The 17,678-nt window shown below is 44.3% G+C and overlaps 1 protein-coding gene across 1 annotated transcript in view; it reads left to right on the top strand.

The window, feature by feature from the left end:
* Nucleotides 1–6,661, top strand: part of LOC137522036 (atrial natriuretic peptide receptor 1-like) — a 105,254-nt gene extending 98,593 nt beyond the window's left edge. The window contains exons 22-23 of the mRNA XM_068242055.1: nt 769–860; nt 6,445–6,661. Coding sequence (XP_068098156.1) covers nt 769–860; nt 6,445–6,531 — 179 coding nt within the window. The 3' untranslated portion in view covers nt 6,532–6,661. The remainder of the gene's footprint in view (nt 1–768; nt 861–6,444) is intronic.
* The last annotated feature ends 11,017 nt before the right edge of the window (nt 6,662–17,678 follow it).

Consider the following 17,678-nt stretch of genomic DNA (forward strand, 5'->3'; position numbering starts at 1 on the left):
TGTACTCACATTAGATCTGCACCAGAAATCATCACAAATATATCTGGATTTAGAACATTTTCCCAAAGAATCAAAGATGCCTCAACAACTTAATACTGAATTTAAAGTACTGGGAACTCATTAAGAAGTGTCTTACCATGCCATCGGGCTTACTTGAAAACCTGATATTCCAGTTGCATGTTTTACAGTAATCCAGGATGTTTCCTTTAAAGTGGACCTGAACTCTTGCACAGGACAGTAGGAAAACATAGAGAAATTCACCCTTTACGTATTTAGAGAGTTTAGCCTGTCTAATTCCCTCTCATCTGTGACTAATGACAAGTTGTTATTTGATGCCTCAGCTGTGTCAGCTGACTGCCACGGTACAGAGGCTAATTTGAAAGCACAGGATGTTAACATTATGTATGCCTCCATGAAAGCAGGAAGTAGATATACTGCAGATTTATTGCAGGGTTTGTATCAGCCGTAACAAATACAGTACATATTTTTCTTTTAAAAGGTTATGATGCTGTTGCTTGTCTTTTAGAGCAGAGAGGAAGTTCTGAGTTCAGGTCCGCTTTACAATTTGAATGGACAGTGCTTGATTACTATTGAACGATGAACGCACAACCGCCAAGTTTAGTGAGCCAGCCCTAACAAAGCTCACTTTCCTCTGCAGGGTAGTCTCACTGCTCTTGTATAGACAATCTGCATTGTAGGCATCTTAATGTAAATGTATGTATTGATTTATAGTATATGATGAGATGATGTCTCTTTCCTGTCCATTAGCCTTGAAGATTCAGTGCAGTTCCAGTGCTGCCGATCTGCTGAAACAGATTGGGGGTTACGTCCTGGTGTGTCGGGGAACTCTGGAAGTGAAGGTTGAACATGTTTTCTAGATGGAGTTATGTATGTATGTCGGATTGTGTGACGTTCTGCCACTGCTGCCTGAGTCCTGCTGAAATCTTAGTGGTGCAAAGTGGCAAATAAGGCTGAATTTAAACTTTTCCTACCCCAGACCCACTTTCTTGTCACCACGGCCAGATTTGTAGTCTTTACCGCCCAAGGCCACTATCACCAGCCGCCCCCCCCCCTTCAGTATAGGTAGCGAGATGACCCCTCCCCCTTCCCTCCAGTATAGGTAGCCGGATGACCCCTTTCCTCTAGTATATGTAGCCTGATGACACCCCCCCAGTATAGGTAGCCGGATGACCCCTTTCCTCTAGTATACAATACAATACAATAACATTTCTATAGCGCTTTTCTCCTATAGGACTCAAAGCTAGTATATGTAGCCTGATGACACCCCCCCAGTATAGGTAGCCAGGTGACCCCTCCCCCTTTCCTCTAGTATAGGTAGCCTGATGACACCCCCCCCCCCCCCCTAGTATAGGTAGCCAGGTGACCCCTCCCCCCTTTCCCTCCAGTATAGGTAGCCAGATGACTCCCTTAATCCCTCCTTTCCCCCCTTCCCCCCCTTCCCGTATTGGTAGCCAGCTCACCTTCACACCGCAGCCTCTCACCTTTCCGTCTCCAATGCTGCCCAAGTCCAAAGCCGCCAGCCCCAATTGAAACGTGCACAGAGAGCAAGGTGGCTGCTGCACAGGTGGCTAGCAGCAGAGTACCGCGGTCAGGCACTCGCCTGATCTCCCTGCATTGCAGCATTTGCAAGCTTGCAAATGCTTCACCAGTTTAGCCTGCTGCTTTGGTGCCCTTGTTCCTGTGGTGCGCTAGGCCATTGCCTAGGTGGCCTTGGCCTAAATCCGGCCCTGCTTGTCACTCCACTTACCATTCAACGTGTAGCCTGTGACAATTCAGCACCACGGTCCTGTCTAAATTACGTTAAAAATACCGTTTGCTGGATCACAGATGATAACGTGACAAAGCGCGCCAATTCCGTCTAATCTGCCCCGTTACCATTCGGGGAGTAATTGCAACCGAAGCTTGAAACGCGGTGAACAGACTGACGCTAAACGCAGTGCTGCCGACAATGTCATGTGACAACCACCCGCCAATCCTGTATTACTAGCCCACAGTTGCCATGCAGGTCTCAGGCTCTGCTAATAACACTGTTGCGGTGCCTATTACTAGTCAGTGTGTGAGCGCAGACATGGAGAATGGAAATGGAGACACTGCATACTCAGCATCTACACATCCTCCATTCCACACACCCCATTCCCTGCACTGCATGCAGCAAATCTCAATGCTGGCTTATGAGTCTTGTATCAATTTAATGTATGAATCACACACTAAAAATATCCACAGTCCCCCTGTGGTCAGAGCCGGGCCCACAGCTGGTTGTCACCCAAATGTCAAGTATGGCATCGGAAATATAGTCTAGCTATCCTTACAGGGATATTCCACTTCTGTTAAAGGGAACTAGAAGTGAGAGGTATATGGAGGCTGTCATATTTATTGCCTTTTAAAGTGGACCTGAGCTCTCGCTCAGGACAGAAGGAAAACAGAGAAATGCAACCTGTATGTATTTTGAGAGTTTAGCCTGTCTACATCCCCCTCATCCGTGAGTAATCACAGCTGTAATTTGATCTCTCAGCTGTCAGCTGGCTGCCTCGGCAGAGAAGCTCATTTGTAAACACAGGATGTTAACCCTATGTCTGCTTCCATGAAAGCAGGAAGTAGACACACTCCAGATTTATTGCAGGATTTGTATCAGCTGGAACAAAGAATTGTTTTTCTTTAAAGGTTGTTATACTGTTCCTTATATTTTAGAGCAGAGAGGAAGTTCTGAGTTCAGGTCCACTTTATTAAAGCAAACCTACAGTGAAAAAAAAATCACTTCAGTTTTTATACATACCAATGTAGAGGGATGGCTTTGGCACCATAGACCCTTTCCTGTCCTCACTCCATACCGTTGTTCCTGTGCCATCCCCGGTGGAAGTCACTCATTCTCCTAGGCATTCGGCACTCTATGTGCAATCTTTGGAAGTAGACGCGTCTCCAAGTAGTTCCAAAGACTCGCGCATGCACAATATGAATGTGCTCGACTTCTGAAGTATTTGCGTCCCCTAGGCTGCACCAGCAGTTCTTAACCATGTAGGCCTTTTTAGTATACGTCCAAAAGGCCGCATGTGCACTCCCGCGGCCGATCGAGCGCGTCTACGCGCGCTCCCGGACCGTGATTCGTTAGCCCGGGGATCAATGAATCTGAACATAGTGCCCGATCATTGATCACTTTCCCCAGCAGAAAAAGCGGTGGCTTCTCTCGGAAGCCTCGATCTTTATGCCTCTTACGCCCCCCGCCCCCACGTCCCTTTAAGCGTACATGTTACGCTTAGAGTGACGTAATGTAAACAAACTCATGGTTGCCGTCTTGTGGCAAATAGTAAAACTACATCTACATGTTTTAAAAAAATAAATAAACACATATTTACACTAAAAAATTACTAATTTGCATCCCACCCTCCCAAAAATACTTAAATAAAATGTTTGATAAAAAAAACAAAAAAAAAATTACAATAAAAAAAAACCACGTAAATATTTACCTAAGGGTCTAAACTTGTTAAATATCCATGTAAAGATAAAATATTTATATATATTTTTTTATTATAAGCTTGTAAATAGTGATGCATGCAAAACAGAATAAATGCACTTTTATTTCCAAATAAAATATTGTCGCCATACATTGTGATAGGGACATGATTTAAACAGTGTAATACCCGGGACTATTAGGCAAATACAATACGTGGGTTTTAATTATGGAGGCATGTATTAATTTAAAACTATAATGGCTGAAAACTGAAAAATAATGATTTTTTTCCGTTTTTTTCTTATTCTTCCTGTTAAAATGTATTTACAGTAAAGTAGCTCTTAGCAAAATGTACCACCCAAAGAAAGCCTAATTGGTGGTGAAAAAAAAGATATAAATCAGTTCATTGTGATAAGTAGTGATAAAGTTATAGGCGAATGAATGGGAGGTGAAAATTGCTCGGATGCATAAAGTGAAACACGACTGAGAGCTTAAGTGGTTAAAGAGGAACTGTAACCCAGGATTGAACTTTTTCTCAATCAGTAACTGATACCCCCTTTCCCATGAGAAATCTTTACCTTTTCTTATATAGATCATCAGAGGGGCCTGTGTGGCTGACATTGTGGTGAAACCCCTCCCACAGTGTGATGTCATGGCTTTGGTCCTGACAGTTTGCAGTGTGTGAACCTCGTTGCATTGTGGGAAATAACGGCTTTTTTTCTAATGTCAAGCAAACTATCTCCCTCTGTGCATAGAACTCTCGGTAACAAACATTCCTGGCAGAACTAAAGATGTCACCTCCAGTGATACATTTCAGAATGTAAATCTACAAAGGGAAAAATGCTTGCTTTTGTTGCTGCTGCTGCTCAGCACTGGCTTCATATTGCCTTGCCAGCGAGCTCTGCAATCTCATAAATGCACAGTCATTGCGCGATACGCCTCTGTGCTCGTTTTGTTTGGTCTCAGCAGTCTTTATTGGCCCTCCTGGGATTTACTTAGATGATTCCAGGAGAGGGAATGTTGCTCATGGCAGTAATTACACCAGTGTAGGGGTCCTCAGCTGTTACCACTCCTGATGACATCAGCTACATCACAGCCCAACTACAGGCAAGCACTTCAGATGTGGCATTATAAAAGCTCTTCTATCATAAAATAAACAGACCCTCTCCCAGGATGTTTGCCGTGTTTCACATTGAATTTCACACTAAAGTTTTGGAACTTTTGGGGGGCTGGGAGAACACCAGGCAGTGTGGGAAACCGTGTGTTTTCTGCGTTGTGCATTTAAAGGATACCTGAAGTGACATGTGACATGATGAGATAGACATGTGTATGTACAGTGCCTAGCACACAAATAACTATGCTGTGTTCCTTTTTTTATTTCTCTGTCTGAAAGAGTTACGGTAAATATCAGGTATGTAAGTGGCTGACTCAGTCCTGACTCAGACAGGAAGTGACTACAGTGTGACCCTCACTGATAAGAAATTCCAACTATAAAACACTTTCCTAGCAGAAAATGGCTTCTGAGAGGAAGAAAGAGATAAAAAGGTGAATTTCTTATCAGTGAGGGTCACACTGTAGTCACTTCCTGTCTGAGTCAGGACTGAGTCAGCCACTTGCATACCTGATATTTAACTTTCAGACAGAGAAAGAAAAAAAGGAACACAACATAGTTATTTGTGTGCTAGGCAGTAGGCACTGTACATACACATGTCTATCTCATCATGTCACATGTCACTTCGGATATCCTTTAAGTTTTTGGTGTGTTTTTGCATGCGTTTCTGTTTTGCGTTTTTCATGTGTTTTTGTTGCGTTTGTGTTTTTTTAACATTCAGTGTTGCAGCTATTGGTTGGTAAAAACAAAGGTAATGTACTATTTTCAATACAAAGTATAGGGACATCGCTAAGCGCTTGAAAAAGCGATTTCCCTAGTGCTTTTATGAATAAATACATTGTATTTATTCAGTTCCAGGTCAAACAGTTTACTTCCTGATTGTCTTCAGGAAGAAAATCTGAAATCGCCAGACAAACGCACTTTAAAAAGCGTTTATAAAAGCACAAAGCGCAAATCGTTCTGAAAGCATTGGGAAAAGCGCTTTAAAAAGCGCTCACATAACCGCTCAGCACTTACCATTGTGCTGGCGATTTATAATGTGAGCAAGGCCTTAAAGAGCAACTCCAGTGAAAATAATGTAATAAAAAAAGCCCATTGTAAAATCTTTCCTCTCCCTGATTTACATTCTGACATTTATAACATGGTGACATTTTTATTGCTGACAGGTGATGTCAGTGGAAGGAGATGCTGCTTGTTTTTTTGGCAGTTGGAAACAGCTGTTATTTCCCACAATGCAACAAGGCTCCCACAGTGTGATGTCAGAACCATGGTCCTAACATCACACTGTGGGAGGGGTTTCACGAGAGGCGGACATAGGCCCGTGCAGGCCGTACAGCCGCACAGGGGCCCCATGTCTTCTTGGGCCCATGCAATTGCACCAGTTAGGGCCTGATTATCCTCTAGGCTTTTCTCCATGTACCGTATTTCTCTCTGAAACTCAAGAGAAATGCTGATAATACCTTGTACCCCAGTCAGATACAACTTTAAAATGTGTGCTACATGAATACAGAGCCTACAGAATGTGACCTGGGTTCATGTACTTTTATCTTATCGGAATTGTTTGGAACCAACCATGATGTTATGACCACGCCCACTCACATGGGGCCCGCTTCATTCACTCTGCACAGGGGCCCATCGTTGGCTTTCTCTGCCACTAGGTTTCACCACAATATCAGCCATGATGATCCGTTTGCGAAAAGGAAAAGATTCCTTGTGGGAAAGGGGGTATCAGCTACTGATTGGGGGAAGTTCAATTCTTGTTTACAGTTTCTTTTTAAGTGGATTCCTCACTGTTCTTGTAAATCATGTTCAATATATTTCTGTATATATTTTTTTTAACTAAATCCTTTTCCTAACTTCTTTGTAGGGGAAAGGAGCCATGACAACTTGGTGGCTGGAGGGAAAAGAGAAAACCGGAAACTGGAACATTTGTGCACAAGGATCCTCTACCTAAATCCGTCGATGTTTACAAATAGTTTGTGGGAGGTTTTGCCATGTGACATGTAGCCGCTAGTTAGGACATTCATGCGTTCTGCTGATAATGATGAACATATACCTTCTAATATAAACTGCTCAAAAATTAAGGTTGTGTCCAGAAGATGCAGCTTTCGAGAAATAAAATCAGATCAAAGAAAACCAAGAACACCAAAATAGTGTAGTGAACAAAAACATTTGGATTCGTAAGATGAAACAAACCGTGTTGCTAATAAAAGGATACGGTCTACACGCAGAGACGGATCTAGGGGGGGGGGGGGGGGGGGGAGCGGGTATCTTGCCCCAGGCGCAGTTTGTTGAATTCTTAAAAAGGCGGCAAAATTGGGATGGGGAATGGCAGTTTAGGCGCCAAAACCTGACCTTGCCCCAGGTGCAACTTGGTCTAGATCCGTTCCTGTCTACACGTGGAATTGTGGTGTCTTCTGGGGGTTAAAAGGTCATTTTATACAGGGGACGAGAAAACCCTTGACAGGGGGATAGGCTAAATGGGAGGGACGAGGCGCACACAAAAATAAAATAAAATGTTAAAAATTGTTTAAAGGGTACCTAAGAGTGGAAAAGAAAAAAAAAAGTTTTATACATACCTGGGGCTTCCTCCAGCCCCCATCAGTCTGATCAGTCCCTCATTGTCCTCCTCCGCCACCTGGATCCTCCGCTATGGGTCCCGGTAATTTCCCAAGTGGGCGCCAGTCCAGCTCTCTATATGACTTAACCTCCCTGGCTATATGATTATTTCCAGATTTTAGGGTCTTTTCTAAAGTTTCAGACCCTAAAACCAGGGAAAAAAATCATGCTGCCAGAAAGTCAGCAGCAGCCCCAGCACTCACTCACCTCCCTGGGCTCCAGCGCTGCAATGTTCCCTCTGTCCCCCGGGTGGCACTGTAACTCTGTAATGGGATTACCAACGGCAATCTCTCCAGAGTGATTCAGAGCCTTTGTGGAGAGGAAGTAGAATGGCTGCCTGCATCTGGATCTCCTGGGAGGCGAGTTAAAACACCCGCTGCGCACCATTGCTCTGCACTGAGCTCCCGGCGGCTAGCCCCCGCATAGCTCGGGGTTACCACCAGGGAGGTTAAAGGAAACCAGAGACGGTAACATAGAAAAATTTGATACTTATCCGGGGCTTCCTCCAGCCCCAAAAACAGCACTGAGTCTCTCACCGTCCTCCCGAGTGCCACCGTTCATCCGCAATCAGCCCCGGCAACAGGCTCAGTCGCGTCAGACAGGGTCTTCTGCGCATCTTTCTATGTTACCGTCTCTGATACACTTTAAAGTGAACCCAAGAGGAACCTCCGGTCAAAAAGCAAATACTTACCTAAGAACAGGGAAGCCTCTTGATCCTGTAAAGGCTTCCCACGCTGTCCTTGGGACCTTTGTGACCCTCCTAGATGCTCATTCTTGAAGAGGAGTGCAGTTGCAAGCTTGAAATCCAACAAGCTCTTGTCGGATTCCTTCAGGAGGGGGGAGGTCCTCGCTTGGCAACAGCTGACCGGAGGATGGCATGAGAAGCCTCTACAAAATCCAGAGGCTTCCCTTTGCTTAGGTAAGTATTTGATTTTTGACCTGAGGTTCGCCTTGCATACACTTTAAAGCCTTGGTTCATTCTCCCAGATTTTCCTTCTCCCAGAATCCCTCTATACCTAACTGACATCAGCAAGTCAAGTAGTTTTCTTCTGTGGATGAGCACATCTGGACTAAGCATGCGTGAGTAAGGTTCCCAGCAGAATGAAGCTGCTCATGCATCGGGGTAAAAAGCCTCACAGGAATGGCTTCATTCTACTGGTACCTGTGGATCTTACTCACACGCCCAGTTGGGATGAACTCGTCTACAGCCGGGGGTCCAGGCACAAGATGATGGAACCTGCACTGGAAAGCTGAGCTCTACTAGGTTCTGGGGAGAATATGGACCATCCCAGAGGCTACCAACTCCTGAGGTAACTACCGCAAAGTCCCTGGTATCCGGCATTGACGGGGATCACCCAATGCTGCATACATGTGCTTGCCTGGGATCACTCGATGCCGCATACATGTGCTTGCCTGGGATCACCCGATGCTGCATACATGTGCTTGCTGGAGATCACCCGATGCCGCATACATGTGCTTGCTGGAGATCACCCGATACCGCATACATGTGCTTGCTGGGGATCACCCGATGCCGCATACATGTGCTTGCCAGGGATCACCCGATGCCGCATACATGTGCTTGCCCGGGATCACCCGATGCCGCATACATGTGCTTGCTGGGGATCACCCGATGCCACCTACATGTGCTTGCCTGGGATCACCCGATGCCGCATACATGTGCTTGCTGGGGATCACCCGATGCCGCATACATGTGCTTGCTGGAGATCACCCGATGCCGCATACATGTGCTTGCTGGAGATCACCCGATGCCGCATACATGTGCTTGCCTGGGATCACCCGATGCTGCATACATGTGCTTGCTGGGGATCACCCGATGCCACCTACATGTGCTTGCCTGGGATCACCCGATGCCGCATACATGTGCTTGCTGGAGATCACCCGATGCCGCATACATGTGCTTGCTGGGGATCACCCGATGCTGCATACATGTGCTTGCTGGGGATCACCCGATGCCGCATACATGTGCCTGCCGGGGATCACCCGATGCCGCATACATGTGCTTGCCTGGGATCACCCGATGCCGCATACATGTGCTTGCCAGGGATCGCCCGATGCCGCATACATGTGTTTGCCGGGATGGCCCGATGCCACCTACATGTGCTTGCCGGAGATTGCCCGATGCCACCTACATGTTCTTGCCGAAGATCGCCTGATGCCGGATACATGTGCTTGCCGGGATCGCTGATGCCACCTACATGTGCTTGCCGGGGATCGCCCGATGCCACCTACATGTTCTTGCCGAAGATCGCCTGATGCCGGATACATGTTCTTGTCGGCATCACATGTGCTCCCGGCCTAAAAAAGCACAAACCTCCTCCCTCCACGCAGCAATAAGTACTTACCGAGCCTCCAGTGACGTCTTCTAACCTTCTTGCAACTCTCGGTGGCTTTCTGGTGTCTTCCGGGCACGGCTCCCGGCGTATAACCTGACCCGCATCGGGTCAGTGCACGGACGGAAGGTTAGAAGACGTCGCTGGAGGCTCGGTAAGTATTTAATTAATAACAGTCCCTATTATCCCCTCAGGCATGCCGGTTGGTTGAGACTTCCGGATAACGGGGACTTTGTTGTATCTAACTTTTGCCCCCTCCCCATTACAGGTTTGCTTGAAAACCCATGATAACATGTCATACCCAATACACTTGAATGGGAACTACCTCCCTGGAGCATTAAAGGAGTTACAGGTATTATTCGCACTGGCTTTGGAACACTGAGTATACAAACATTCCACAGAGCTGCACCTGACAAGACTAAAGATGTCACCACCAGTGATACATTTTTGTATGTAAATCAGGCAGAGGAGAGATTTTACAATGGGCAAAGACTGAGTAATAATTTATAAATTAATATTGTTAAAAAAAAGAAGCTATTTTATTAAAGAGACTCTGTAACAAATTTTTCAGCCTTAGTTCTTCTATCCTATAAGTTCCTATGCCTGTTCTAATCTGCTCTGGCTTACTGCAGTCTTTCCTAACTGCACTGTCTCTGTAATAAATCAATGTATCTTTCCTCTGTCCTGTTTGTCGGGCTAAGGCTTGATTGTGTGGAATGTGCAGGGCTGCTTGTGATTGGTAGAAGCGATACACACCCTCTGCAGGCCCCCTGCACACTCTGAATTACTCACACACTATGCTTAGCTGAGCCTATTAGAAGCTGGTTAGTTTGTTTGAAAACACTGCCTAAAACTGTTAATTACAAGACAGGATTGCAGCAGAGAGTGGCAGAAACAGCACAGAGGGGCACAGGAGAAAATAATGAATAGAATGGTATGCTTTTTATTGTAAGAATATTAGAGTACAGATTCTCTTTAAAGTGGACCCAAATTAAAAATACAAGATTTCAGAAATAAAATCTATTTTCTAACTTATAATAATAAATAGCAGCCTTTTTTCAGCTGCATGATGACAAATACAAAATATTTTACATTTATTGGAGGAACTCCTCCCTTCCTTTCATATTGCTGGGACAGAATCCGGCAGACTGGTGGAGGAGATAAAAAACACAGGCTGCTACTGATGATGTCACAGGGGAGGTGATCTCAGCTTGTGCGAGATTTCACATAGACGACGCCCCTGTGAGGGAGGGTAGCTGATGACAAACACACCCATGATCTAAAACCTCCTACTAAGCTCAGAAGTAATGGCTGCCACCTGTATAACCCTAGTTATGAAAAGAGAAGGGTGAAAAGCATGCACTGAAATGCTCATAGGCTTGAAAGAGTGTTTATTTATATTTGTATGTGTCAGAGTGGTGCAATTAAATATTTTGAATTAAAAAAATGTTTGGTTTGGGTCCGCTTTAATTGTTATTTTAACTACAGTTCCTAGATAGGCAATTGTTAGAAAGAAAACGTTCCACTGCAAGAAACTAAAATTGTCTGTACTGCATACAGGAACTAGAACGGAATCGGTATTATTTTAATGTTTATTGCATCCTGGTACAAACAGCGTTGCCTAAATAAAACAATGGAAACAACAGTTGGTCTAGTTTGTTGCATATATAATCTTATGTATATAACTAAAGTGCCCACACACAATACAATTTTTTTTTAATTGCTTTTCAATTCAAGGTTTACAATCAATGTTTCTGATTGACTGTAACATTTAAAATCTGACCAATTTACCATGCGTTAATTTTTTCCCCAATTATGAAAAAAATTATTAAAAACTCTATATATAAAGTATATATAGTATATAAAGAAATTGACAATCTACCCTGCACCATTTAATTTTTATAAAAATTGATCAGAAAAATTCACCTGATCAACATATCAAAAAAAAAAAAAGGGAGATGTATTTATAAAGCGCCAACATATTACGTAGCGCTGGACATTAGTTAAGGTTACAGCCAATATTTAAGGGTGACAAACAGCAATATGACAATACAGGAATACAAGAAAACCAGATCACACATCAAAGTACTGTATGAGTACAAGATAATGCTTAAGGTGGCCACTAACGGTCCAATTTCTAGCAGAAAAATCGTTCAAGTGATCAGAAATTCTGATTGGATTGGTTTTAATTAATCTCAGTTGATGGGCACAATTGATTACGAATGATTATAAAAATAGTTGAACAATTGGATTTTTGTCAAACCAAAATTTGGATTTTCTTGTTGGTTGTAGAAAACAAGTTTGCTTTCTTAAAACAGAAAGAATTTGCGATAATTCAGGTTGGAGTGAGCTTGAGATGTCTCCCAGTGCAACACTGCTGAATATATGCAAATAAACCATTGTTGCCCTTAGAAACTAAACACACCTCCAGAACCGCTGGAATGCAATGATGTGTTAGCTTGTTAATTTGTACAGAGCCATAATAATCCAACATGCATACAGACTGCTTCAGATTGGTTGATCCATCAGTGCATGGCATGTATTAAATTGGCTCTATGAAGTAGGGCTTGAAACACCCAGAGGTACAGGCGAAACAGCAAGCTCATGGGGAACCAGAACTCATTGGAGTGTGTAAGGGGCTACAATGATCCTAAAAGCCCCCTTACTAAAAGGCTACGGAAAACAAAAGTTTGCTTTCTTAAAACAGAAAGAATTTGCGATATTTAAGGTTGGAGTGAGCTTGAGATGTCTCCCAGTGCATCACTGCTGAATATATGCAAATTAACCATTGTTACCCTTAGAAGCTAAACACACCTCCAGATCCGCTGGAATGCAATGATGTGTCAGTTTGTTAATTTGTACACAGCCATATAATACTCCAACATGCATACAGACTGTTTTGGATTTTTTTTCAGTATAGCCCAAACCCATCCAACCCCAAAGGGAAGGCGAGCTGAACTTTACCCAGTAATTTTACATCATGAATAAACCTGATGTTTTACCAGAATGTTAGCATCATAGGTATTTTACTTAATAATAAAAACACAGTTTTAGAAACAAAATGAATTAAACATATGAAAACAGACCATAGGCATTGTCTCAGCATTAGCATACCACTGAGAATCCTTCATGAAATACTCTCTTAATCTCTGATATAACCAACCTGGCATAGTTTTAAACTTTGCAGTTTCTTTGAAGTCCACCTTAAACACAATCTGCAAAACATCAGCCTTCCTTTGTGCATATTCCTCAGCTGATAGTGAGTCATACCACTCATCCACAAGATTCACAAAAAAATACAAGTCCCTTGCCGTTGGGTTTGAACCCCACCTATTCATATTTGGACGCCCCTCCACTTCCATCCCTTTTTTAAGCCCTACTGGGGCCCCACACTGTTGCAGTTTAGCATTTAGCATTCCTCTCAACTCTCTGGATGCAGCTTTCCTTAGAGAGGACCCAACGGACTCGTAGGCAGTGGTGCTCAGCAAGATTTCGGATATCCGAACTACCCAGATAATCCGAACTTTTACCACTATCCGAACTTTGAATAGCAATTCGGATATTTTTTAAAATTCGAATAGACTTTCCGAGCAAACTCAGATTTCCAATCTGAAATCCGAAATCCAGGCGGATAGTTAGTTCAGATATCCGAGCAGAAGCCAAAAAGCCCTTTTGAAGGGAGAGAGGGAGAGGGAGAGAGAGAGAGAGAGAGATATAGACCTCTGAAAGGGGTTTTTGCCATTTGAAGAGACTTTTGGAAGCATTTTAAGCCATTTTCAGGTCACTTCCAGTTTTCTATCCGGATATCTGAACCCGACCGGATATCCAGGATATTGGGTTCGGATGTCCGAGTTTACTCGGATACCAAAAAGTTTGGATTCGGATATCCGATTCGGATCCGGATATCTGGGGATCTGGATATCTGGGGATCCGGATCCGAATCAATTCGGATTTTAAAAAGGGGTATCCGAGCACCCCTGTTCATAGGTGGTGTATCATCCTGACTAGAGGCCCCCCCAACTTCTCCCGAATCCGGCAACCCTCTCAAAACCTCGTAGAGACATGGGGACAGCAGCCCCTCTGGAGCACTCCCCTCCCCCAGCTTTAACTTTTTCACCACTCCTACAGACTCACTGCGTTGTCTCTCCACTGTCTGCTTCCTTTGTGCAGGCGTAAGCTGACTCTTACCCACCTGCGTCCATCCACCTCCAGCATCACTGGTGTCCATCTCCTCCTCCTTCTCTTTTTCCAGCAGCGCCTCCAATCTCTCCACTTGCGACCCCCAATCTACCTCATCCATACTTTCATCCTTACTCTTCTACTCTCCTCCTCAGAACTGTCACTCTCAACCACTTTCTCTTCAGGACCCTGCAACACCTCAGTCACAACCTTGCTGGAGGAACTACTGGTCCCAGCACGCCCCTCCGATTCCTTCACCAGTGTTTTCCCCCCAGCAGCAGCACCTCCTTTCTCCACAAAAATCACTCCACTGTCACCGCCAGTCACCTCGCTCTTCACAGGCTCTTTGCACACAGCAGAACCTTCCTTAGCGATCTTTGGGACCGGCGCATGGCCACACCCACTACTCTGCATAGCAGGCCCCTGACCACGATCGCTTCTATCTGCCTTCCTGCAACCGCAGACCCAGCCTCCTTCTTACTAGACTCCATCTTCTCCTTCACAGCAGACACGCCTTCCTCCTGTCTCTCAACAGTCACTCCACTCGGGACGCTCACTGGCACTTAGCCACGCCCCCCACCTTCTCCGCTCGGCTTTGCAAGGATTTCCCTACTCCCCTGTACAGACTTCCTCACAGCGGAAACCTCCACCACATTCGCACCAATCACCTCCCCAGTCACAGGTTTTTCCTCCCGCACAACCGCCACAGAATCACTCGGCAAGGTACCCAGCACTTGGCCACGCCCCCCACCATCTCCAGTCTCCTCCGGCGCCATCTTATCCTCGCCACTTGCAGAAAACAATTCAGTCCACTACGCCACTTGCCCCTTCACCAATCACATCACTCACCAGTCACATCACTCACAGCACCAGCAGTCACCCCACTCTCCACAGCACTATCACCCAACACAGAAGGCTCCGCAGCCAGCTCATCCACACCCACACTCTAATCAGCCACCGACTCAGACACCTCCCTCTGCTCAGTAACTACAGTAGCAGCAGCAGCAGCAGTTACAGTATGCTTACCCCACTTCCCAAACCAACTCCTCCCCTCCTTCGCTACAGCAAGGCGGGGAGGAGTTTTTGCTATTATAGAATCTGGAGTGAGACCTTCTGTGGAGAGTATTGGCAGTTGCGCTGTTGTGACTACTATAACTTGCTTAAGGAGAAATTGATTTTTCCCTCTGGACAGCTAGCAGCATACTGGACATTTAAAGGTGTAGGTGTGGTGAGCGCTGTATCATTTTTTGGAATAAGAGAAGAGACTCCTCCCCCTATTCAACGGGCAGTCCTTGGCTAATTGTTTAGCCGACCCACAAAGGTCACACATAGGGGCTGAACACTCGTAAGCCTGATGACCCTTCTGCAAGTAGATTTATTAGGACAATGCTCCCTCATGTGCCCATACATATAACAGTCAGTAACGGCAGTACATCGGCTGCCCCTGGTAGCTTATGGTGCACTTTTTTTACCGGCCACAGTAAAAACTGCCGGGGGGTGTACAGTGCCACCATAGCCATCCGGATCTGGTTTCAGCTTCACCTCAAATTTTAACTTGCTGCGATGCATCCCATACAAATTAGTCAATTTCACAGTGTTTCCTATCTCTGAGCACCTCTTCAGGTAAGATCTAACAGTATGAGTCTCTAAAGCCCAATCTACACTATACGATTCTTTGTGCGATTCGATTACGATTCTATTTACGATTCAATTAAATCCGACATGTCCGATCGGGATTCGATTCAATTCCATTTGCCATTGCAAAACAATGGCAAATTTAATTGAATCCCGATCGGACATGTCGGATTTAATCGGATCGTAAATAGGATCGTAATCGAATTGCAAAAAGAATCGTATCGTGTAGATGGGGCTTAAGGAGGGTTAAACAGATGCACTGTCAGATACCTAACCCTCGCATCAAACGGCAAGTCCACCTCCATCTTCTCCAAAACGGGATACCTCCCCTCAGCTTTCACCATTTTCCAGTTTTCAAAGACAGCCAGACAGCGTTCCTCCGAATAAAAGGAGACAATATATTGGCCCATATCCACAAAATCCTGCATTGCATATATATATCCACTAGCTGGACGCCCGGCGTTGCCCGGGTATGTATTTGACTGGTGTTGGCCCTGCCCACTTTTTCTAACCCTAACACACAATTACTTAATGACCAAGTATGTGAGCTTTGCGGTCTTTGGCATCAATAATTTGCAATGAAATAAAATTAATCTGATTGGATGTGGCTTCACCCCTTTTATGAATTTGAACCCCAATCACCCAATGGCCAACTGTACCAGGTACAGGTGATTAACAGTGCAAGAATGGCAGCAATTAAATATTCCCCTTAAAAATCAATAGGTGGATTTTGATTGGCTTTTATAGGCTCCACCCACTTCTCTGAATATTAATCCCAGTCACCCAGTGACCAACTGTGCAAAGTTTGAGAACCCTACCATTAACAGTGTAAGAATGGCTGCAATTTACATTTGTGCAATGAAATTTGTATTTTTCATTGGGAAATTTCACTTATTTCCTAACATTGTTCAGGTATGTATTTGGCTGGTGTTGGCTCCGCCTACTATTTCTAACCCTAACACACAATTACTCAATAACCAAGTTTGTGAGCTTTGCGGTCTTTGGCATCAATAATTGGCATTGAGATTAAACAAATCTGATTGGCTGTTTGTGGCTCCACCCCTTTGTCTGAATTTGAACCCCAGTCACCCAATGACTAACCGTACCAGGTGTAAGGCTTGTGCCATTAACAGTGCAAGAATGGTAGCAATTACATATTCCCCTTGAAAATCAATAGGTGAATTTTGATTGGCTTTTGTAGGCTCCACCCACTTCTCTGAATATTAATCCCATTCACCAGTGACCAATTGTGCAAAGTTTGAGAACCCTACCATTAAAAGTGTAAGAATTGCTGCAGTTTACATTTTCTCAGTGAAATTTGCATTTGTCTCCGCCTACTGATAACCCACCATTGCCCAATTATGTATTTTGCAGGTGCTGGCGGCGGCCACTTTTCCTAACCCTAACACAATTAATCAATCACTCAATTACCAAGTTTGTGAGCTTTGCGGTCTTTGGCATTAATAACCTGCATTAAAATGAAACAAATCATATTAGCTGTGTGTGGCTCCACCCTGTTTTATGAATGTAAACCCCAGTCACGCAATGATCAACTGTACCAGGTTTGAGGCTTGTGCCATTAACAGTGCAAGAATGGCAGCAATGTAAATATTCCCCTTGAAAATCAATAGTTTAATTTTGATTGGCTTTTATAGACTCCACCCACTTTTCTGAATATTAATCCCAGTCACCCAGTAACCAACTGTGCAAAGTTTGAGAACCCTACCATTAACAGTGTAAGAATAGCTGCAGTTTACATTTTCCCAGTAAAATTTGTATTTGTCTCCGCCCACTTATGACCCGGCATTGCCCGCTTATGTATTTGGATGGTTTTGGCTGTGCCTACTTTTCTAACCCTAACACACAATTAATCAATTACCAAGTTTGTGATCTTTGCGGTGTTTGGCATCAATAATTTGCATTGAAATGAAACAAATCTAATTGGCTGTTTGTGGCTCCACCCCTTTCTGAAATTGAACCCCAGTCACCCAATGATCAACTGTACCAGGTTTGAGGCTTGTGCCTTTAACAGTGCAAGATTGGCAGCAATGTAAATATTCCCCTTGAAAATTAATAGGTTAATTTTGATTGGCTTTTATAGACTCCACCCACCTTTCTGAATATTAATCCCAGTCACCCAATGACCAACTGTGCAAAGTTTGAGAACCCTATCATTAACAGTGTAAGAATTGCTGCAGTTTACATTTTCCAGTGAAATTTGTATTTGTCTCCGCCCCCTTTTTGGTTATGGGAATAAAAAGTATCCTATACTTTATTCCATGTAATGTACTATGTGTGTGCCAAATTTCATTCAAAT

Source organism: Hyperolius riggenbachi, chromosome 6 (genome assembly GCF_040937935.1).
Source record: "Hyperolius riggenbachi isolate aHypRig1 chromosome 6, aHypRig1.pri, whole genome shotgun sequence".
NCBI classification, from domain to species: domain Eukaryota; kingdom Metazoa; phylum Chordata; class Amphibia; order Anura; family Hyperoliidae; genus Hyperolius; species Hyperolius riggenbachi.